General features: G+C 51.3%; 1 protein-coding gene across 1 annotated transcript in view; it reads left to right on the forward strand.

Moving 5' to 3' along the window:
• The first annotated feature begins 245 nt into the window (after window positions 1-245).
• Window positions 246-24,094, forward strand: part of LOC122542685 (zinc finger FYVE domain-containing protein 1) — a 28,076-nt gene continuing 4,227 nt past the window's right edge. Inside the window, exons 1-9 of the mRNA XM_087984137.1 lie at window positions 246-332; window positions 6,069-6,573; window positions 7,772-7,989; window positions 9,253-9,359; window positions 11,813-11,921; window positions 13,140-13,237; window positions 14,481-14,598; window positions 19,776-19,946; window positions 23,189-23,369. Coding sequence (XP_087840263.1) covers window positions 288-332; window positions 6,069-6,573; window positions 7,772-7,989; window positions 9,253-9,359; window positions 11,813-11,921; window positions 13,140-13,237; window positions 14,481-14,598; window positions 19,776-19,946; window positions 23,189-23,369 — 1,552 coding nt within the window. The 5' untranslated portion in view covers window positions 246-287. The remainder of the gene's footprint in view (window positions 333-6,068; window positions 6,574-7,771; window positions 7,990-9,252; window positions 9,360-11,812; window positions 11,922-13,139; window positions 13,238-14,480; window positions 14,599-19,775; window positions 19,947-23,188; window positions 23,370-24,094) is intronic.

The raw sequence follows: 24,094 nt of genomic DNA on the forward strand, positions 1-24,094 counted from the left end.
ATGCATCGTTATTTAGTTATTTCACATGGGATGTGGGCATCACTGACAGCTTTGGCACATTATTGCTGATCCTGAGTTATCCCTCGAGGTGAGAGTGAGCTCTGAGAGCAACAGAGACGAACAGAGTGCAGGACGCTGCGTTGTATTTCCGGCACTGGGCACAGCCCCTCTTGGGGGAGGGGTGGGCACGATTCAGTTCCTGAAATTAATATGCTCCTGAATTAAAAGTGACCCTTCCTCACCAGCAACATGGATGCCCAGTGACACGGTAACACATCCTCAGCAACATGGGAATCATGCCCGTTTCGGCAGCATATGTTGGGGGAAGTCAGGTATGATGTGAGTCACTGCAAGTGCAGCCCTATTGTGTAAGTAATCCTGCTCTTGTCAGCACATCCTTGGGCTCCGACACTAATTGGTCCAGGTGAGCGGTGGAGCTTGGCCATTCTTCATCCAGGTGCTTGGCACATCCCCACCTTGCAGGCCTCTGGTGGAACTGCTCCAGGGCCTGTTCATGCAGAGCAGGCTGGGACTGTGCCCAACGTCAGAGGCTCCAGCACAGCACTCCTGTAGATTGTGTATACAATTACACAATCGAATGTCGACTTGCAGAGGAGTGACTCAAACTTGAAAATATTGATGCTTGTGATTTGAAGCTTGACTAGATTAGATTTCCTACAGTGTGGAAACAGGCCCTTCGGCCCAACCAGTCCACACCGACCCTCCGAAGAGTAACCCACCCAGACCCATTTACCTCTGACTAATGCACCTAACACTATGGGCAATTTAGCATGGCCAATTCACCTGACCTGCACATCTTTGGAGTGTGGGAGGAAACCGGAGCACCCAGAGGAAACCCACGCAGACACGGGGAGAATATGCAAACTCCACACAGACAGTCGCCTGAGGTTGGAATCGAACTTGGGACCCTGGTGCTGTGAGGCAGCAGTGCTAACCACTGAGCCACAGTGCCACCTCTTCCAGGGCTTCCCACACTCTGGGACAATTTCCCTCAGACAGGAAACACGATGATATTGTGGGGCTGCTGTAGCATGGGGACTGAATAGGAACAGCTGCAGGATCTGTTTCAAGTCTCTCCGCTTTCTTTCTCTCGTGGTGGACATCAGCCAAAGGAAAGACATTTGAGGTCTGATTTTATTTTTATTCTAAATTTTTTCCTGGGATGAGGGTATTGCTGGCTGGGCCAGACTTTATTGCCTATCCCTAATTGCCCTGAGGGCAGTTAAGAGTCAACTCCGTCACATGTAGGCCCAGACCAGGTTAAAACAACAGGTATCCCTCGCGAAAGGGCCTTAGTGAACTCGATGAGTTTTTATGGCAGTTGATGAGATTTGTTTTGAATTTCAGATTTATTCAATTTATGATTTAAGAAGCTGCCCTGGTGGAATTTGAACCCATTTCCCCAGACCATTAGGAACACGTTACTGCAGATCAGGCAGCATCCACGGAGAGCTCTGATGAAGAATCATCTAGACTCGAAATGTTAGCTTGCCTTCTCTCCAAGGATGCTGCCTGACCCACAGTGATCTCCAGGGTTGTTTTTTTGGTGTGCCCCCCCCGACCATTAGCCTGGAGTTAATAGCCAAATCTTGAAAGTGGAGTTGCAGGTAGACAGCCCAATGAGTCCAGATAAACCCTCCGAAGAGTAACCCATCCAGACCCATTCCCCTACATTTACCCCTGACTAATGCACCTAACACTGTGGGCAATTTCCCATTGCCAATCCACCCTGACCTGCACATCTTTGTGACTGTGGAGGAAACCGGAGCAAACCCACACAGACACTGGGAGAATGTGCAAACTCCACACAGTCAGTCGCCTGAGGTTGGAATCGAACCCAGGTCTCTGGCGCTGTGAGGCAGCAGTGCGAACCACTGAGCCATCGTGCCACCCCAATAGGATAGTGAAGAAGGCCTTTGGTATGCTTTCCTTTATTGGTCAGAGCGTTGAGTACAGGAGCTGGGAGGTCATGTTGTAGATGTACAGGATATTGGTTAAGCCACTGTTGGGAGTATTGCTTGCAATTCTGGTCCCCTTCCTATCGGAAGGATGTTGTGAAACTTGAAAGGGTTCAGAAAAGATTTACAAGGATGTTGCCAGGGTTGGAGGGTTTGACCTACAGGGACTGGGGCTGTTTTCACTGGAGCATCGGAGGCTGAGGGGTGACCTTATAGAGGTTTACGAAATCATGAGGGGTATGGATAGGATAAATAGGCAAAGTCTTTTCCCTGGGGTGGGGGAGTCCAGAACTAGAGGGCATCGGTTTAGGGTGAGAGGGGAAAGATATAAAAGAGACCTAAGGGTCAACTTTTTCACGCAGAGGGTGGTACAGGTATGGAATGAGCTTCCAGAGGAAGTGCTGGTACAATTGCAACATTTAAAAGGCATCTGGATGGGTATATGGATAAGAAGGATTTGGAGGGATATGGGCCGGGTGCTGACAGGTGGGACTAGATTGGGTTGGGATATCTGTTCGGCATGGATGGGTTGAACCAAAGGGTCTGTTTCCGTGCTGTACATCTCTATGACTCTATGATTCTATGATACTTTTTGACACCTTACCTGATTTTTTTTTAAAAAAAAGGCTTCTGGAAGTGAGGGTATTTCAAAAGAAAGTTCTTCAGTTTAAACAAAGCTGTTTGTTTGATAGAAACCACATTGACAAACATCCCCTCCCTCCATCCAGTAGCAGTGTGTACCATCTACAAGACAGACTGCCAAAATTCACCCGAGATCCTCAGACAGTATCTCCCAAACAGACAACCACCAACCCCCACCCCCCAAAGAAAGCCAACCCCAACTCTCTCCCAAATGTTTGCTCTCGGATTGTGTGAGGTCCAGGGCATTAAGACAACGATTCCACCCTCTGGCCACTGTCTGTGTGGAATTTGCACATTCTCCCCGTGTCTGCGTGGGTTTCCTCCGGGTGCTCCAGTTTCCTCCCACAGTCCAAAGATGTGCAGGTCAGGGTGAATTGGCCATTCTAAATTGCCCGTAGTGTTAGATGCATTAGTCAGGGGTAAACAGGTCTGAGTGGGTTACTCTTTGGAGGGTCGGTGTGGACTTGTTGGGCCGAAGGGCCTGTTTCCACACTGTAGGAAATCTAAAGGAGATAAGAACAGGAGGAGGCCATTCAGCCTCTCTAAGCTCTTCACTAATGACTGATCTGTGACCTACCTCCATGCCAACCATTTTTTACCTCCTACCCCTAAATACCTTTTGGTTATCAAAAATCTATCGATCTCGGGTTTAAAATGAACGATTGATTGAAAGTTGATTTATTATTTACTGAGGAGCGTTTTAAACCTCTCCCACCCTCTAAGTCAAAGTATTTTCTAATTTCACTCCTGAAAGATCTGGCTCTTTTGTTTTTTGGATATAATAAAAGCAGAAATTGCTGGAGAAATTCAGCAGGTCTGGCAGCATGTGTGGAGAGAAAGAAGCAGACCCTCAAGTCTGGTATCACCCTTCTTCATTTTTAAACACTGCTCTTCCACTTCCCCAAGACCAGCAGGAATGCCCTGTCTCTCGCTCTGTCTCTCGCTCTGTCTCTCGCTCTGTCTCTCGCTCTGTCTCTCGCTCTGTCTCTCGCTCTGTCTCTCGCTCTGTCTCTCGCTCTGTCTCTCGCTTTCTCACACACACACTGTTTTTGTTTAATCATCCTCATTGATTAACTCTGCTGACCACACAGTCCCTGATTACAGTCTCATTTCTGAACTGCTGAGATAGCTTTTTCGAGTGGGGAACCCCTCTATCTGAAAACACTACATTGGTCTCTCACTTGGCCGTCATACCAGATAACTGTGATTGAGCTGGACTTGTGTTTGAAAACGTTCCAGACTTCAAATCTGTTTCAGTAACTTCTTAAAGGGCAGTGTGTGTGAAATGCAGCAGCCAATTTGCACCACATCATGATCAGTAGTGTCATGTTGATCCAGTAGGCCATTCAGCCCATCAATCTGGTTCTGCCATTCAGTGAGATCATGGTTGATCTGATAATCCTCAACTCCACTTTCCTGCCTTTTCCCTACAAACCCATGACTCCCTTCCTGGTCTCAGCCTCGGATATACATATTGACCCAGCCTCAACAGCCCCTACTGGGAAGAATTTTGCACATTCATTACCCCCTGAGTAAAGAAATTGTTCCTGTGCTCTATCCTAAATGTTTAACCCCTTATTCTGAGATGATTCCCTCTGGCCCTAGACTCTCCCACATGTGGAAACAATCTCTCCACATCTCCCCCGTCCTGTAAGATTCAATAAGATTGCTTCTCATTCTCTCCAATGAGAACAGGTCCAAACTACTCATCCTTTGTTCATCAGACCCTCCCTGCATACCCGGTATCAGCCAAGTGCACCTTCTCTGTACTGTCTCCAATGTCAGTGTATCTTCCCTTAGATAAGGAGCCCACAGTTGCTCACAGTATTCCAGCTGTGGTCTGACTATTGCCTTGTATAGGCAAAAGTGAGGACTGCAGATGCTGGAAATCAGAGTCTAGATTAGAATGGTGCTGGAAAAGCACAGCAGGTCAGGCAGCATCCGAGGAGCAGGAGATTCGGCGTTTCGGGCAAAAGCCCTTCATCGGGACTGAAGCAGTTTTAACAAAACCTCACGACTTTTCTACTCCATTCACTTTGAACTACAGGCCAACAGCCCACTTGCCCATAACCTGCAGAGGTTAATGTTTTTGTGATTCATTGTCCTGAACAATGTTTAGTCTTTAAACCAACATGATTCAGAAAATCAAGGAGAAATTCGCCTTTGGGGGTACGTCCTGGGATTGTATAGGTCCACTGGAGAGGACAGAACGAGGGCGGCACGGTGGCTCAGTGGTTAGCACTGCTGCCTCCCAGCGTCAGGGACCCGAGATCGATTCCAGCCTCGGGCGACTGTCTGCGTGGAGTTTGCACATTCTTCCCGTGTCTGTGTGGGTTTCCTCCGGGTGCTCCGGTTTCCTCCCACAGTCCAAAGATGTGCAGGTTAGGATGGATTGGCCGTGCTAAATTGCCCATAGTGTTAGGTGCATTAGTCAGGGGCAAATGAAGGGGAATGGGTCTGGATGGGTTACTCTTCGGAGGGTCACTGTGGACTTGTAGGGCCGATTGGCCTGTTTCCACACTGTCGGGATTCTAAGAGGGTTTCTGATGAATGTTCCTCGCCACTGTGTTGGGAATGGTCTGCTGTGATTTTATCATTATTAATTCGTGGGACGTGAGCACCAATAGCTGGGCCCAGCATTTATTGCCTGTCCCTGGTTGCCCCTTGAGAAGGTGGGGGTGAGCTGCCTTCTTGAACCGCTGCAGTCCGTGCAAACCCACAATGCCCTGAGGGAGGGAATTCTAGGATTCTGACCCAGTGACACTGAAGGAACAGCAATATATTTCCACAGTCAGAGTGGTGAGGGGCTCGGAGGGGAACTTGCAGGGGGTGGTGTTCCCATGTGTTTGCTGCCCTTGTCCTTCTAGATGGAAGATTTGGAAGGTGCTGTTGAGGGATCTTTGGTGAATTTCTGCTGAGCATCGTATAGATGGTACACATTGCTGAGCGTCAGTGATGGAGGGTGTGAATGTTTTAGGTTAGATTCGATTCCCTACAGTTTGGAAACAGGCCCTTCGGCCCAACAAGTCCACAGTGACCCTCCGAAGAGTAACCCATCCAGACCCATTCCCCTACATTTGCCCCTGACTAATGCACCTAACACTATGGGCAATTTTAGCATGGCCACCATAACCTGCAATCTTAGGACTGTGGGAGGAAACCGGCGCACCTGGAGGAAACCCACACAGACACGGGAGAATGTGCAAACTCCACACAGACAGTCGCCCGAGGCTGGAATTGAACCCAGGTCCCTGGCACTGTGAGGCAGCAGTACTAACCACTGTGCCGCCCATAAATGTTGGTGAATGTGATGTCTATCAAGCAAATTGCTTTGTCTTGGTTGGTGTCATTGAGCATTGAAACAGACTCTTTGGCCCAACTCATCCATGCCATCCATCTTGAGTGATGTTGCGTCTGACAGGATGTCATTGTGGAATTATTTAACAGGTGCCGGATGAGGAGAGTTTTGTGAAGAAACTGGGAGTGCCGGGAGACCAAGCCATCAAGGTCCTCTCCATCTTCGGCAACACGGGGGACGGGAAGTCTCACACCTTGAATGCCGCCTTCTTCGGCGGCCGGGAGGTGTTCCGCACCTCGGACACCCAGGACTCGTGCACGGTGGGCGTGTGGGCGGCCTATGAACCATCGCTGGGCCTGGTCCTGCTGGACACCGAGGGCCTGCTGGGAGCCACCAGTAAACAGGACCGCCGGAGGCGGCTGCTGCTGAAGGTGCTGGCCGTCTCTGACCTGGTAGTGTACAGGACGCGGGCTGAGCGGCTGCACAACGACCTCTTCCGTTTCCTGGGCAACGCCTCCCGGGCCTACCTCCGCCACTTCAGCCACGAGCTGCAGGCCGCAAGCCAGCGCCTCGGGCTCGGACTGCCGATGTCCAGTCTCGGACCCGCCCTCATCGTCTTCCAGGAGACCTCCAACACCAAGCTGCTGGGTGGCGGTGAGTGAGGGGTCTGGGGCATAGGTGGAGGGAGGGGCGCGGTGAGGGTTCTGCCTGAGTGGAGGGGGGGGAGAAGAGGGGGCAATACCTGATGGAGGAGGGGGGAGTAGGCATTGTCTAAGAGGGCCGTTGGCTCAGGAAGGGCATTGCCTGCAGGGAGTGGGGTGATGGGTTGAGGTGATAGGGGCACATTGCCTGAGGAGAGAGGGTGGTCATCGCCTGAGATGGGGGCTTGTTGGAAGAGTGAGAGCTGGGCTGGGTGGGGTGTGCGGTCGGAGGCTTGGCCACTGACCCCCAGCTGGTCAATTCGTTGGCAGTGGGGGAGGGGGTTGGGTGTTGTTCAACGTTAAGTCTGTTCCATCCTTAACATGCCCATAGCCTGCACTTCCCATCCCCCCCACCACAATCAATCCAACCCCGATCACCCCCACTCCCCCCTCCACACCCACTTCACTCAATCCAATTGTGCCTGTTATCTCCAGTTTGTTGCTAACTCTCACTTTGTAGTTAACGTGAGAATTGCTCTCCCATAGTAAAGTTGCTGGGGACTGAAGACCAATCCCTGGGGCAATGCAGAGGGAGCTTCAGAGTCCCACTAAAGTGGAAGCGATGGCCTGGTGGCATTGTTGCTTGAATATTAATTCAGAGACCCAGATATTTTTCCAGAGACCCGAATCCTGCCAGGGGCAGCTGGTGAAATCTGAATGCGAATGAGTCTATTGAAACAATTGTCAATTGATGTAAAATGGATCCCCTTTAGGGAAAAAAATCTTACCCAGTCTGGCCTACATCTGACTCCAGTCCTACAACCACCATGTGGTTGACTCTTAGCTGCATGGGATGGGCAATAAGTGTTGACCTTTCTATTGACCCCCACACCCTGGGAACAGAAGTAAAACTAAATTCCGTTCTCTGAGACTAGCTTTCCATTCTGGATTTATTAATTGCATTTAAATTCCATCAGATGCTGTTGAAACGGGTGTCCCCCAATAATCCACTGGTATTGTCAGTATAACAGCGTCTCCCCATAGGCCAGTCACTGACTTGTTGAGAAAGCAACTCGCCATCATTTTCTTCAGGGATGGACGATCAATCGTGGTCTTGCCCGTGTCTCACGCATGGATGTTATTTCTTGATTGAAAAAAGCTGCAGGTTGCTTTTTGACGCAGAGCTTCTCTGTGCTGTGTTGACTTCCTAGACTCCCAGACTCCAGGGAGTGCAGAGCAGCTGCTGCAGAAGAGGTTCCACCTGCTCGGTTTGAGCACAGAAGCTTTCAACTCTGTCGAGTATGTTGGCACGCAGACAACGAGCCCCCCCACCGATTTCTCTGGGTTCCTGGAGGCAGTGCGTCAGAGAGCAAACAGCACCTTGACCCGCTGTCGGAGATCACCCGCCATTGTCTACAATGTGTTAAAGGTAACGCCGGGGTGAATGGACTGATGGGGGAACTGGCAGATTGTAACGTCCACTGGCACTCACAGGCATCTCTCCACCCTGCAGGCACTCTGCCTCTATTCCTATGAAGGGCTTTTGCCCGAAACCTCCAATTCTCCTGCTCCTCGGCTGCTGCCTGAACTGCTGTGCTTTTCCAGCGCCACTCTGATCTAGAATCTGGTTTCCAGCATCTGCAGCCCTTGTTTTTACCTAACTCATAGGCAATGGCTGGCTATGCCCATCAATCCTTGCCAGGCCGCGGAGTCTCTGATTGTCAGCAGGGTCTACAGGATGACCATCAAATGCATATCCCTAACCCACAAACCGAAGCCACGCAGGAGAACGTTCCAGAACTCTCATTCCCGGCTTGTGCGGGGCATCTCTAGTGGCCAGACTGGCACCTGAGAGGGTGGAGGGGTTGGGGCCTGAGTGAAATCTGGAATTGAAAGCTAGTCTCGTTGACGGTGCCCATGATAACCATCATTGTTGTAAAAACACCCTTCAGGTTCACTAATGTTCCTTCAGGGAAGGAAATCAGCCATCCTTACCTGGTCTGGCTCAGCCACGTGGCTCCACACCCAGTTGCGGTTGACTCTGAATTGGCCGAGCAAGGCGCTCGTTCAAGGGGCAGTTAGGGATGGGCTACAAATGCTGGCCTTGCCCAACAACATGAGAATAAAAGAAATTGTTGCTCCATCAAAGAATTTGCATGAAATTGAAGGGCTGAATGGCCTTTTGTGGGCTGGTTTTGCATGAGAAGGCAAAGTGTACAGGAATGCTTGATTTCTTGTCTCTCTGTGTGTCTCTCTCTCTCTCTCTCTGTCTCTTTCTCTCTCTGTCTCTCCCCTGAAAGAGAGAGAGAGAGACTCCTAGTGCAGTACTGAGGGAGTGCTGCTCTGTCAGAGGTGCTCTCTTTCAGGGGAGTTGTTAAACCAAGGCCCCTTTCTGCCACTCCAGTTTGACATGAGAAGTGCCACAGTGACCTCTGTCCTGGCCCCAGTATTTGTGCCAACGACCTACGCCATTTTCCTTAAAAAAAACACACACCGATCTGTCAGTTATTGACATCTGTTTGTGGGATCTCACTGTGCACTTACTCTACTGCACCCCTTGCGTGGTGAAAATGCTGGTATTCCGCTGGCTGTAAAGCACTTTGGGGTGAGCTGAGGTTGTGAAGGGTGCTATAGGAATGCACGTTGCGTCTAGCTGAGAGATGTTCCTGTTTTATTTCCCTTCACCCCTCAGGCTCTGAGTATCAGATTCAACGGTGAGATTACAGATAGCAGGATTGTGGTTGACTGTTTCTTCCCTGATGAGTACTTCAGCTGCTCCAGAGTGTGCCTCTGCTGTGGGTGAGTTCTCCCCTCCCCCTCGTCACTGTCATTGACCCCGACCTGATAGAGGTTTACAAAATCATGAGGGGCATGGATAGGGTAAATAGGCAAAGTCTTTTCCCTGGGGTCGGGGAGTCCAGAACTAGAGGGCATAGGTTTAGGGTGAGAGGGGAAAGATAAAAAAGAGACCTAAGGGGCAATTTTTTACTCAGAGGGTGGTGCGTGTATGGAATGAGCTGCCAGAGGAAGTGGTGGAGGCTGGTACAATTGCAACATTTAAAAGGCATCTGTATGGGTATATGAATAGGAAGAATTTGAGAAGGATATGGGCCAAGTGCTGGCACAGGGGACTAGATTAATTTAGGATATCTGGTCGGCATGGACGGGTTGGGCTGCAAGGTCTGTTTCCATGCTCTATGACTATGCTACTGAATAAAATTCACTCCGAATTCACAATCGCGCCCATGTTTCAAATCTCCCAGCCAGGGAAAGCGTTTTTTTATTTCAAAACTGGTTTAGCAGCCAGGTGGTAGTGAAACAATCTGAGAAACAGTGAGCCTGTGTAAATACAATAGATCTCAACTAAGCTGAAAGGAAATCTGTATAGGGATTCCCTTATCCAAGCTGTTGGGTCCTCACTTAACTGTGGGATACCATTGGATCACCACGCTGCTTAGTCTCTTCCAAAGAAAACTGCCCTAAATTGACTGATCATTCCTCACTGATTTAATTCTCAAATCCTGGTAGCATCCTCTTCCTGTTGCCCAGTGGTGGGTATTGCTAGATTAGTCATATCAGCCACGATCCAGAATCAACAGCCTAATTGAGTTCCCATATCTTCAGGTAAACGTGTCCCAAACATCAGAGAGCTGGCTATAAATGTCTTCAGGGTCGAGAGTGTGGTGCTGGAAAAGCACAGCAAGTCAGGCAGCATCTGAGGAGAATCGACATTTCGGGCATAAGCCCTTCAGCTGGACGTCAATTCCCCTGCTCCTCGGATGCTGCCTGACCGGCTGTGCTTTTCCAGCGCCGCACTCGTGGCCCTGATCTCCAGCATCTGCAGTCCTCACTCTCTCCTGTAAATGTCTTCACCCAGAGAGTGGGGAAGCCTGTGGAATTCTCATAGAAAGCAGATGAGGCCAAGACGTTGAAGAAGGAGTTAGATAATAGTTCTTGGGGCTAAAGGGATCAAAGGGTGAGGGGGAGAGAAAGCAGGAAGAGGGGACTGAGTTGGATGAGCAGCCATGATCAGATTGAATGGGGAAGCAGTCTCGATGGGCCGATTGGCCTACTCCTGCTCCTATTCTCTATGTTTCAATATAGAGATTGTTCGTTTTTTTTTTGTTTATTGTTGAGGGATATGGAGCAAAAGTAACAAGGAGGACAGGAGGAGACCATTCAGCCCCTCCAATCTGTTCCACAGTTCAGTTAGAATGAATAGACTAATAGAGATGTACAGGATGGAAACAGACCCTTCAGTCCGACTCGTCCATAGATAGATTTCCTACAGTCTGGAAACAGACCCTTCAGCCCAACAAGTCCACACTGACCCTCCGAAGAGTAACCCACCCAGACCCATATACCTCTGACTAACGCACCCAACACTATAGGCAATTTAATATGACCAATCCACCCTGACCTGCACATCCTTTGGACTGTGGGAGGAAACCGTAGCACCCGGAGGAAACCCCACACAGACACGGGGAGAACGTACAAACTCCACACAGACAGTCGCCTGAGGCAGGAAATGAACCCGGGTCCCTGGTGCTGTGAGGCAGCAGTGCTAACCACTGAGCCACCGTGCTGATGGTATGGAGGGATATGGACCAAACACAGGCAAATGGGACTAGGTTAATTGTGAAAACTGGGCAGGATAGGCATGTTGGGCCGAAAGGCCTGTTACCACAATGTGGGCCAGATATCCCAATCCAATCTAGTCCCACATGCCAGCACCCGGCCAATATCCCTCCAAACCCTTCCTATTCATATACCCACCCAAATGTCTCTTAAATGTTGCAATTGTACCAGCCTCCACCACTTCCTCTGGCAGCTCATTCCATACACGTACCACCCTCTGTGAAAAAGTTGCCCCTTAGAAAATCCATTTGCTTGCTTCATGTCCATGGGCCGAATGGGCTGCATAGACCATAAGATACAGGCCATTCAAGCACTTGTCCTCCACAGCTCTCTGCAGCAATGAGTTCCACAGACTCCCCCCTCTCTGGCTGGAGAAATTCCCTCCTCACCTCCGTTCTAAAGGGTGGTCCCTTCACTCTCAGACTCTGCCTTCAGGTCCTAGGCTCTCTCTCACCAGTGGAAACATCTTCTCCATGTTCACTCTGTCCAGGCCTCTCAGTATCCTGTAGGTTTCAATAAGTTTGCACTGCCACCCTCCCCTCCTGCTCAGTGTGTTTCTGTGTAACTGGGGAGAGTGGATGTCATTATTCCCTGTTTTTTCTGTTTGTTTGGAGGGCTCACTGTACCAACAGCATGAACCACATGAAGGACAATGTCCCACACCAGGCAACGGGGAGATGTCGATACATGCACCAGTACAATAACAAGGTGTTAATCTGCAGGGTAAGTGCTGCTTCCTGCTACAGAAGCGAGTACGGTTTGTTCATTAAAGAAACATTTGGACAGGTACATGAATGGAATAGGTATGGAGGGATATGGACCAAACACCAGTACATGGGACTAGATTAAATGTGAAAACTAGGCAGCATAAGCACCTTGGGTCAAAAGGCCTGTTTCCACGATGTAGACCTCTGCGAAATTTGAAAGGGTTCAGAAAAGATTTACAAGGATGTTGCCAGGGTTGGAGGATTTGAGTTACAGGGAGAGGCTGAACAGGCTGGGGCTGTTTTCCCTGGAGCATCGGAGGCTGAGGGGGTGACCTAATCGAGGAGCATGGATAGTGTAAACAGACAAAGTCTGTTCCCTGGGGTGGGGGAGTCCAGAACTAGAGGGCATAGGTTTAGGGTGAGAGGGGAAAGATATAAAAGAGACCTAAGAGGCAACTTTTTCACGCAGAGGGTGGTACCTGTGTGGAATGAGCTGCCAGAGGAAGTGGTGGAGGCTGGTACAATTACAACATTTAAGAGGCATTTGGATGGGTATATGAATAGGAAGGGTTTGGAGGGATATGGGCCGGGTGCTGGCAGGTGGGACTAGATTGGGTTGGGATCTCTGGTTGGCATGGACGGGTTGGACCGAAGGGTCTGTTTCTGTGCTGTACATCTCTATGATGTGTTCCCCATCCCACTTCAAGCAGGGAAGATTGGTGAGAAGATTTAATCAAACGCCTTTCAACCCTGAAAGGCTTTGACAGAGTTATCGGGGAGACACCCACTCCAATGGCAGGAGGGTCAGCAACAAACCAGGGGACACAGGTTTAAAATAATCATCAAAGGGGAAAGGATGAGAATTGTTTCAAATAAAAATTATTCACTTGTGGATGTAGGAATCACTGCATTTGTTGTCAGTCCCAGTGAAGGCAATAGTAAGCTGACTACTGCAGTCTGTGTGCTGTGGGGAGCCCCCAGAGCTTTGAGGGAGGATTTTGACCCAGCGACACTGAAGGAACAGCGATGTATTTCCGTGTCGGGATGATGCAACCTGCTGCTTACGAAGCAGTGCAGTGAGTGACCTGTTCTCCTGGTCACCCTTTGCATGTTGAGTCTTAACAATTTGCGGAGGAGAGGGAATGTTACTGATAGGTGCTGTGGTGGGGGGGTAAGAGATGACAACGTGGGATGAAACGTCCTGGTCAGAATGCCTCTGTTTGATCTGATCCAGGTGTGTTACGAACGAGGCTGGGAAGTAACTGTCAACCCCAAAACCTCCGCATCAACGGACAGCAAGTGGTTCGGACTCGCGACCTATGCCTGGTCAGGGTGAGTGATGTCTGTCACCGGAGATCGGAACAAAAACTGCACAGTAAGAGGCTGGAGAGCACGGCCCCTGAGCTTCTGTTCTTCAGAAGGATAGAGTGCACCAGCTTTACACCGACCAGGCTCAGGGCATCCCGGCACGTCCACCCCACTCCACTGTGAGGCTTCTCCTGAACCTGTCCCTTGATTACAAACACACTCTGCCTTCCAACCAGCCTCCCTGTGCAGTGCTGAGGAAGCGCCGCGCTGTCGGAGGGTCAGTGCCGAGGCAGCGCCGCGCTGTCGGAGGGTCAGTGCCAAGGCAGCGCCGCGCTGTCGGAGGGTCAGTGCCGAGGCAGCGCCGCGCTGTCGGAGGGTCAGTGCCGAGGCAGCGCCGCGCTGTCGGAGGGTCAATGCCGAGGCAGCGCCGCGCTGTCGGAGGGTCAGTGCCAAGGCAGCGCCGCGCTGTCGGAGGGTCAGTGCCGAGGCAGCGCCGCGCTGTCGGAGGGTCAGTGCCGAGGCAGCGCCGCGCTGTCGGAGGGTCAGTGCCGAGGCAGCGCCGCGCTGCCGGAGGGTCAGTGCCGAGGCAGCGCCGCGCTGTCGGAGGGTCAGTGCCGAGGCAGCGCCGCGCTGCCGGAGGGTCAGTGCCGAGGCAGCGCCGCGCTGCCGGAGGGTTGGTACTGGGTAGAATATTAAAGCAAGGTCCTCAATGACCATTTTGGATAAAATATCCCACAGGATACAGTTGGAGAAGTGGTGGGGGGTGGGGGAGGAAGTTACTTTTTGGTGTCCTGCTAGATGTTTATCCCGCCTTCACTGAAACAAAGCTCACAATGCTCCTTTTGGGATCTTGCTATGTGCAAATGGCTGCCACGTGTCCGACATTTGGAGCAGTGGAAACACCTGGATCTGCTTTAAAGGAGGCCAATCCTCAGGGGAAGGGTGCTACATAAATGCTGGTGTTCTTCTCCCTCCCTCTCTTGAGGGAGACTGTAATATTTTCCCAGAAGCCGGGTCTGGAGACTGTGGAGTTCTGAGGTTCCAGAGTTTCTTTCCGAAAACCTAAAGTTGTCCTTGATTGGTTTGGCCCTGCTTCCTGTTCCCAGTTTCCCTGGACTCCATCTGATTTCAATACGTCGGCCATCAACTTACTTTCTTCCTTAAATTCCCAGGAAGCAGAGAGAGGTACGTTTTATACAAAAATCGAATCCTGACTGGCAGTGCAGAGTTTGGTTTCTAGTTGTCTGTCTTTTAATTTTCTGCTTAGGTATGTTCTGGAATGTCCAAACTGTGGGGTAATCTACCGGAGCAGACAGTACTGGATTGGAAACCAAGATCCCGAGGCATCAGTTGTACGTCCTGAACTGAAACACGTCTGGCAAGGGGTGAGTACACAGCTCTCTAGCCCCGTCTCTGGGCTTTCAAGGTTAATGTTCAGGCACAGCCGGAAGGGGAATAAAATAAAAACTCATGTGGAAACAGTGAAGATTGGAGCCCTCCGACGGTGCGGCGCTCCCTCGGCGCTGACCCTCCGACGGTGCGGCGCTCCCTCGGCGCTGACCCTCCGACGGTGCGGCGCTCCCTCGGCGCTGACCCTCCGACGGTGCGGCGCTCCCTCGGCGCTGACCCTCCGACGGCGCGGCGCTCCCTCGGCGCTGACCCTCCGACGGCGCGGCGCTCCCTCGGCGCTGACCCTCCGACGGCGCGGCGCTCCCTCGGCGCTGACCCTCCGACGGCGCGGCGCTCCCTCGGCGCTGACCCTCCGACGGTGCGGCGCTCCCTCGGCGCTGACCCTCCGACGGTGCGGCGCTCCCTCGGCGCTGACCCTCCGACGGTGCGGCGCTCCCTCGGCGCTGACCCTCCGACGGTGCGGCGCTCCCTCGGCGCTGACCCTCCGACGGTGCGGCGCTCCCTCGGCGCTGACCCTCCGACGGTGCGGCGCTCCCTCGGCGCTGACCCTCCGACGGTGCGGCGCTCCCTCGGCGCTGACCCTCCGACGGTGCGGCGCTCCCTCGGCGTTGCACAGGGAGGCTGGTTGGAACACAGAGTGTGTTTGTAATTGAGGGAGAGGTTCAGGAGAAGCCTCACAGGAGAGTGTGGAGGATTTGCTGGGATACCCTGAGCCTGGTCAGTATTAAGCTCGTGCATTCTATCCTTCTGTCTAGTCCTGTTAGAATTTTATAGTTTTCTAGAGACCCCCCCTCATTCTCCTAAGTTCCAGTGAATACAATCCTAACTGACTCCTTCTCTCATCATACATTCATCTGACCATCCCTCGAATCATTTAGTAAACCCTCACTGAACTCTCCGTAGCAAGAATGTCCTTCTTCAGAAAAAAAGACCAAAACTGCACACCAAAATCCGGGTGTGGCCTCACCAGTGCCCTATGTATCTGCAGCAAGACATTGTTGTATGTGTACATGAATCCTCTTGCTAACACACAGTTTGTCTGCCTCACTGCCTGCTACCCCTGCACGGTTACTTCCCGTGATTTTTGAGGGGGACTGTTCAAGGCTGGAATGTGACAGGGTTGTTCAGTCGATGCTTTTGAAAGAAAATTGCGTCATCCGCTGCACGGGTGTGTGTGGGTCCGCAGGAATTGGCCAGAGGTGAGCGACGAGGTGAGTCGCTGTTGTGGAATGTCATCAAGGACTCGATGGGCCGAACATCCCTCCTTCTGTGTGCCTCTATTGGTCTCCTTATCTGAGGAAGCATGTACTTATGACAGAGGGAGTGTAATGGAGGTTAAACAGACTGATTCCTGGGATGGTAGGATTGACATTCGGTGAGGGAGTCCAGAACTAGAGGGCATAGGTTTAGGGTGAGAGGGGAAAGATTTAAAAGGGACCTAAGAGGCAACTTTTTACCAAGTGGATGATGTGTGTATGGAATGAGGTGCCAGAGGAAGTGGTGGAGGTTGGTACAATTACATTTCAAGGGCATCTGGATGGGTTTATGAATAGGAAGGGTTTAGAGGGATATGGGGTAAATGCTGGCAAACGGGACTAGATTAATACAGGATATCTGGTTGGCATGGACGAGTTGAATCAAAGGGTCTGTTCAATGGTGTACATCTCTATGACTCTAAGAAATGCTGGATCGGTTAGGACTGTATTCACTGGAATTTGGAAGAATGGGAGGGTGATCTCATAGAAACATATAACATTCTAACAGAGCTCGACAGGGTAAACGGCAGGTTTTCGGAAGATTTGTAACTCAAGTTGAGGTACTGGTTGTAAAAGTTTGCTCGCTGAGCTGGAAGGTTAGTTTTCAAACGTTTCGACCCCATACTAGGTAACATCTTCAGTGGGCCTCAGGATGAAGCCCTGGTGATTTGGCCCACTTTCTGTTTATGTGCTTAGGTTTCCTTGGGTTGGTGATGTCATTTCCTGTGTTGATGAGGTCATTTTGTGTTGGTGATGTCATTGCCTGTTCCTTTTCTCAGTGGGTGTAGATAGTGTCCACCACCTGTTTCTAGGAATTATCGTGCATGTCTCTGTTTGGCTTGCCTTAGTACGGATGTGTTGTCCCAGTCGAAGTGTTGTCCTTCCTTATCTGTATGTAAGGATACTAGTGAGAGAGGGTCATGTCTTTTTGTGCCTAGTTGATGTTCATGTATCCTGGTGGCTAGTTTTCTGCGTGTTTGTCCAATGTAGTATTTGTTACAGATCTTGCACAGTATTTCATAAGTGACATTAGTTTTGCTTGTTGTCTGTATAGAGTCTTTCAAGTTCATTAGCTGCTGTTTTAGTGTGTTGGTGGGTTTGTGGGCTATCATAATGCTGAGGGGTCTGAGTAGTCTGGCAGGGTAAACACAGGAAGGGTGTTCCTGGTGGCCAGGGAGCCCAAAACCAGGGATCACAGTCTAAGAATTCTGGGTAGGCCATTTCGGACTGAGAAGAGGAGAAATATCTCCACCCAGACAGTGGGCACCCTGGGGAATTCTCGGCCACAGAAAGCAGTCAAGGATAAAACATTGAATGTTTTCGAAAAGGTGTTAGATACAGCTCTTGGGGCTAAAATGATCCGAGGGTATTGGGGGTGAAAGCAGGAATAGGGACTGAGTTGGATGATCAGCCATGATTATACTGAATGGTGGAGCAGGCTTGAAGGGCTGAATGGCCTCTTCCTGCTATTTTTTGTGTTTCTGTGCTGTATCTGTTTCCTGATCCTAAACCTTGATTCAGGAGGTAAATAAAATGGCACCTCATACCCCTTGGAAAACCATCTCCTGGGGTCAATGCTGTTGCTGTTGGTTTTGACCTGGGTTTTGATAATCATCGATTCGGCCCATGGTAACCAGCTGTTGCGGTGAGGTTGGTTATGTTGACTTGGCCTGAGACTAGCCCACACAGCCAGTGATAGAGCGAGAGAGAGAGAGAGACATGGACTGTGAACAGGCTTCCAGCCTGGGGCCATCTGTCAGAGACTGCTTTTTGGATGCTGATGGCTTTTGACAGACTGTGGATATCAGCAGCGAGTGAACTGTCTGAACAAGTGTTTAACTGTCTGTGAACAACCCTTGGAGACCAGAACGTGACAAATACTCAGTGAGTTCACGAGGGAATTGGGTGACAGACTGAATCAGGCATTAAACTAACTATTGAAAATTTGCTGCTTTTACACTCTTATCCCAGAGGAGAGAGATGAGTAAAGATTTATGACATTTGAGCATTTCCCCCTCTCCACCTCTCTCTCTCTCTTCATAATTTGTCTCTCTCTCCTGCTTCACACTGTTTCTCCTGCCGTCCCTCACCCCCTCTTTATCCCTCCCCTCCCCTCTTTATCCCTCCCCTCCCCTCTTTATCCCTCCCCTCCCCTCTTTATCCCTCCCCTCCCCTCTTTATCCCTCCCCTCCCCTCTTTATCCCTCCCCTCCCCTCTTTATCCCTCCCCTCCCCTCTTTATCCCTCCCCTCCCCTCCCCTCTTTATCCCTCCCCTCCCCTCCCCTCTTTATCCCTCCCCTCCCCTCTTTATCCCTCCCCTCCCCTCTTTATCCCTCCCCTCCCCTCTTTATCCCTCCCCTCCCCTCTTTTTCCCTCCCTCTCCCCCACTTTTTCCCTCGCCCTTCCCCCCCCTTTCCCCTCGCCCTCCCCCCCCCCCCCTTTTCCCTCACCCTCCCCCCCCCCCCCCCCCTTTTCCCTCGCCCTCCCCCGTTTTCCCCACCTGCATCCTTTCCCCCACCCCTGTGGCATTTCCCAGGATATTGTGTGACCCCTTGCAGCTCGAGGCAGGGCTGGTGTGGAGGGAATGTTGAGATGACCATCACACAGAGGAAGGGGACCAGGAAGATAGTGAGGGAATTCCCCAAGTCCATCATGCTCACACTCCCTCATTTACCTGGAGATTTACAGGATGTTTCCTGGACAGGAGAGTCCAGGCTGTAGGAGAAGATTGGAAAGACAGCTAGTTTTCCTTGGAGCAGGGAAGGGGACCTGACAGAACTGGATAAGATTGAGGGGTGCAGACCAAGAAGCCAGTTTTATCATTAATACCCAGAAGGCATTGTCTTGAGGTTAGAGGTCAAGGACCAAGCGGAGAGTTGAGATGTTTTCTTCCTCACCCAGAGAGTGGTGGGAGTCTGGAATCACTGCCTGAAATGATGGATGTGTCAAAAACTCTTGTAACAGTTAAGCAGTGTTTAGATCTCCACTTGCATTGCCTTAGCCTCCAGGGCTATTGGACAAAATCTCTTCCCTGGGGTCGGGGAGTCCCGAACTAGAGGCATTGGTTTAGAGTGAGAGGGGGAAGATATAAAAGAGACCTAAGGGGCAACCTTTTCATGCAGAGGGTGGTACGTGTGTGGAATGAGCTGCCAGAGGAAGTGGTGGAGGTTGGTACAATTGCAACATTTAAGAGGCATTTGGATGGGTATATGAATAGGAAGGGTTTGGAGGGATATGGGCCGGGTGCTGGCAGGTGGGACTAGATTGGGTTGGGATATCTGGTTGGCATGGACGGGTTGGGTCTGTTTCTGTCCTGTACGCCTCTCTGACTGAAGGCTGGAAAGTGGGATTGGTGTAGTCAGATCTTTGTTGACCGTTGGGCAATAGGGCCTCCTCCTGTGCTGTGAACTTTGATGAGGACTGCGTGTTCGGAGCAATTAAATGCAGCGATGCACTGAGAGTTCACCCCTAAAGGGCAGTCCGTCTGGTAGCCTGGAAATGACCGTTCCCCATTGAGTTTGTTCTCTCACTCACGTCGGCAGGGTTCATGTGAAGGGACGCAGAGCGGGGGGGGGGGGGGGGGTGGGGGGGTGGGGGGGTGTGGGGTGTGCTGCACTGTCTGAGGAGCTGTTCAGATGACACATTAAATGTAACACCTGACCCTCTGGTGAACATGGGAAGGATTATACGACAGGGTCTAGGAAAGAACTGGGGAGGTCTCCCTCGGGTCCTGCTCGCTTAGTTATTGCCCACTTTTTAAAAACGAGATCCCTACGCGGATTTTGAGGTGGCTCGCTCCGTGAGGGTTGGCTGAGCTTCGAAGAAAGCCTGTCCATTCGGGCCATAAGCGGTGCTATGGAAATGCAGAAACCCGTTCCTTGTCGTCTAAATCTCAGGCGGACTCGTTCCTGAGGCCGAACCACAATGGGGCGCAGCAAGTGCTGGACAGTGTCAGCTTTGTGATCCAGTCGGTCTCCGAGTACAGCGCAGGACCAAGCAAAGCCATCAGCTCCTGGCTGACCGATCAGGTGGCCCCGGATTACTGGAGGCCTAATACCCAGATCACGGTGAGTCTGTCTTCGCTTTGATTTTTGGTTTTGAAATAAATCCCCCATTGTGACCAACCCACGTCCTGGCTGCGATCAGACAGGAATACGAGACCGAGTGAAGCACAGGAACAGGCCCTTCGGCCCTCCAAGCTTGCGCCAGCACATTTGCCCTTCCGTCCTGAAACTGTCTTCACTTACAGGATCCATATCCCTCTATTCCTTTCCTATCCATGTATCCGTCCAGGTGTTTCTCAAATGCTGCTATTGTGTCAGCTTCCAGCACCACCTCCTGATGCTGCCTTCCTTGCTGTGTTCCCCCAGCCTCCTGCCTGTCCCTCCTGATGCTGCCTGCCTTGCTGTGTTCCCCCAGCCTCCTGCCTGTCCCTCCTGATGCTGCCTGCCTTGCTGTGTTCCCCCAGCCTCCTGCCTGTCCCTCCTGATGCTGCCTGCCTTGCTGTGTTCCCCCAGCCTCCTGCCTGGCTACTTTGGATTCCAGCATCTGCAGGTTTTTTTGTCTCCACCATCTCCTCTGGCAGCTCCTTCTTGGCACTCACCAGCCTTTGTGTGAAAACGTGTCTCGCACATCTCTTTTAAACACCCCTCCCTCGTTCCCCCCCCCCCCCCCCAAACCTTGAATCTGTGTCCCCTAGTACTTGATCCTCCACCCTGTGGAAAAGGCCTCATCCACTCTTTGGGGCAGCACGGTGTCTCAGTGGTTAGCACTGCTGCCTCACGGCATCAGGAACCCAGGTTTGATTCCAGCCTTGGGCAACTGACTGTCTGGAGTTAGCACATTCTCCCCGTGTCTGCGTGGGTTTCCTCCCACAATCCAAAGATGTGCAGGTTAGCTGAATTGGCCATGCTAAATTGCCCATAGTGTTAGGTGCATTAGTCAGAGGGAAGTGGGTCTGGGTGGGTTACTGTTCGGAGGGTTGGCGTGGACATGTTGGGCCGAAGGGCCTGTTTCCTCACTGTAGGGAATCTAATCTAATCTAATCTGTGCCATTCACAATCTTATAAACATCTAACAGGTCACCCCCTCAACCTCCTGCGTTCCAGTGAAAATAAACCCAGTCTATCCAACCTTTCCTAATAGCTAACATCCCCCGTACCAGGCAACATCCTGGTAAATCTTTTCTGTACCCTCTTCTAAGCAGCCACTTCCTTCTGGTGATGTGGTGACCAGAACTGTACGCAATATTCCAAGTGTGGCCTCACTAAAGTTCTACAAAGCTGCAGCAGAACCTGTCTCTCCTTGTACTCAATGCCCCTTCCAACAAAGCCATAGGCCTTTTTGACTACCCTATCTGCCCAGCAATAAAGGTATCTCTCTCACGAGTTGGAGGGTTGTGAGTTCAGTTCCCACTCGCTGAGAACTCTACTCCGAATCCTGGCTGGCATTCCCAGAGCAGTGCTGCGGAAGTGCTGGCTTTCGGATGAAAGTTTAAAGTGAGAGTCCAGAGTGCTGTCGCGCCTGAGTGTGAAAGGTCCCATTGTCAGCCTTTCAAGCAAGCACAATGATGTCGGGGAGGGGGGGAGGGGGATGTAGGAAAGGGCGGGTTTTCACATCATGAAATCGGTTAATCCGGTCACATTCTCACCGCCTGTTCACGGGAGCTTGCTGTGTACCAAACCTCCAATACTGAGACACACCCGTTGGTCAGCTACGCTGCACTTTGGGATGTCCAGTGGCTGTGAAAGGCGCTATACAAATGCAAGTACATTCTGGCCCTGACGATGAAGACTGATTCACAGAGGCTGCTGGGATTGGGATACACTCAGGACACAAAATTATCGTTTTAATCCTTCGTGGGCTAGCTGCCAAGGCAGTTCCCTGTTCCTGAGTGCCCCCTGAACTGAGTGTCTCCGCTGGGGCCATTACAGCGGGAAGTTAAGAATCAACCACATGGCTTTGGGTCTGGAGTCACATATAGGCCAGAATGGGGTAAGGTCGGCAGATTTCCTTCCCTAAAGGATATCTGTGAACCGGGTGGGGTTTTAATAACAATCAATGATGGTATCATGGTCGCCATCCCCAAGACCACCGCTCGATTCCTGAGTTTATGAATTGGGTTTAGATTCCACGGGTTGCTGTGATGGAACTTGAAGCCACGTCTCCTGGATTACTAATCCACAATATTCCCGTTCTCCCACCCACTCCACCGTTCCGGTTATAGGGAGGGGCACCAGTGCACCATGGGTCACTGCAGCAAGCTGGGATCCTGAGGGTATTCCCATGAGCTCTCATTGACAGGACTCACACGGGGAGTTTAAAATTCCCTCCTGGGAAACATTGTGAGTCCGGCCAGAGTGAGATCGGAGGGCAAGAGGTGTAGAGACTTGGGCTGCCTGCCCTGGCCTTACCCTGTGGGTCTGTTACCTGGACATGATGTGGACCCTTCAGTAGCAGGTTGGGAACGCTGCCCACGAGTGTGACACTTGAGAATTAACTGAAGTGTTGATTCACCCCAGCCCCTACAAAGCGGGTCAATGCCCCCTTCCTGCCTTGTCATGTCTCGCCCCGATACTGCTCCCCCCTCCCAATTTCCCCAGCAACTCCTCTTCACCTCCTGGACATCCTCTCTCAGTACAAAACTAGACAGCACAGGTTTAAGGTGAGCGGGGAAAGATTTGAAAGGAACCCAAGGGGCAACTTTTTCACACAGAGGGGTGGTGCGTGTATGGAATGAGCTGCCAGAGGAAGTGGTGGAGGCTGGTACAATTACAGCATTTAAAAGGCATCTGGATGGGTTTATAAATAGGAAGGGTTGAGAGGGTTATGGGCCAAATGCTGGCAAATGGGAATAGATTAATTTAGGATATCTGGTTGGCATGGATGAGTTGGGCTATTTCTGTGCTGTACATCTCTATGAATCTTTTGACACGGTCTGTCTCGCTGTCTCCGTGTGTGTGTGTGTGTGTGTCTGTACATTTAGAATTTTATGTATGTTTCAGAGGGGATGGTTGAAATGGGGTGAACATTTTTGGAGATCAGAGGTTGCAAAAGGAGAGGGGTAAACACTCCTTATGTTCCCTCTTTGACTCCCTACACCCACTGCTCCCCTCCTCCTCACTTCCCACCCTCTCACTCCTGTGCACTGTTACTCAACCCTCAGCCACAGCTCATTCCTCCAGCGACCCGCCCCTCGATGGCCCTGTGTGTAAACCTTGAGCTGATCCATGCCTTGTATGTGTCTCTCTCTCTCTCTCACTCACTCACTCACTCACTCACACACAGGCTGTTTGCTCATTCTCTGTAGGAGTGCCATCAGTGCAAGAGACCTTTCGAGGAGGGGGACCGTAAGCATCACTGCCGTGCGTGTGGAGAGGGTTGCTGTGACACCTGCTCCAGTAAAAGTATACCAGTCCCGGAACGAGGCTGGGGGTCCGCTGCAGTGAGAGTGTGTGACAATTGCTTCAGAACAGGGGGGAAAAGCACAGGTAAACATTACTGACGCTCTGTTACCCTCTCGCTCAGCACGCAGACACCTTGTCCACTCCGCAGAGCGTTACACTGCAAGGAGGAGGGGGATCGTGCATTACTGGATGATTACACAGCGGATGGAGGTCATTTGGCCCATCGTGTTAATGCTGGCCCCTTTGGAAGGAGCCATCCCCTTCTGCAGTTGTCAGTTTTCAGATCGTGATCCATTTCCCTCTTAAACATCGTGATCAAATCTGCTTCCCTCACGTTTTCAGGTGGTGCATTCCAGACCCCAGCCGCACTTTACTAGAACGCGGGAGACACCATTCATACTCGGGTGGGGGGGGTGTTCCTATTTTAACAGGAGGCGTTTACTCTGACAGCCATTGGGTTTGGGCAACTCAATTCCCAAAGGTAGGTGGATTCCAGAAAAGTGGGATACTGAAAGGTTATTACAGGTGAGAATTTGGAATGGTCATAGAATCCCTGGAGTGTGGAAATGGACCATTTGACCCATTGGGTCCACACTGACCCTCCGAAGAGCATCCCTGTAACCCAGCTTTTCCCATGGCCAATCCACCCTAACCCTGCACATCTTTGGACTGCAGGAGGAAACACCCAGACTCTGGGAGAATGTGCAACTCCACACAGACAGTCACCCGAGGGGGGAATCGAACCCGGGTCCCCAGCGCTGTGAGGCAGTGGTGTTAACCACTGAGCTGCCCCTGTCTAACTGCAGCCT

This window comes from Chiloscyllium plagiosum, unplaced genomic scaffold (assembly GCF_037043375.1).
Source record: "Chiloscyllium plagiosum isolate Xiang-an unplaced genomic scaffold, Cpla_swu_hap1 HiC_scaffold_47, whole genome shotgun sequence".
Taxonomy (NCBI): domain Eukaryota; kingdom Metazoa; phylum Chordata; class Chondrichthyes; order Orectolobiformes; family Hemiscylliidae; genus Chiloscyllium; species Chiloscyllium plagiosum.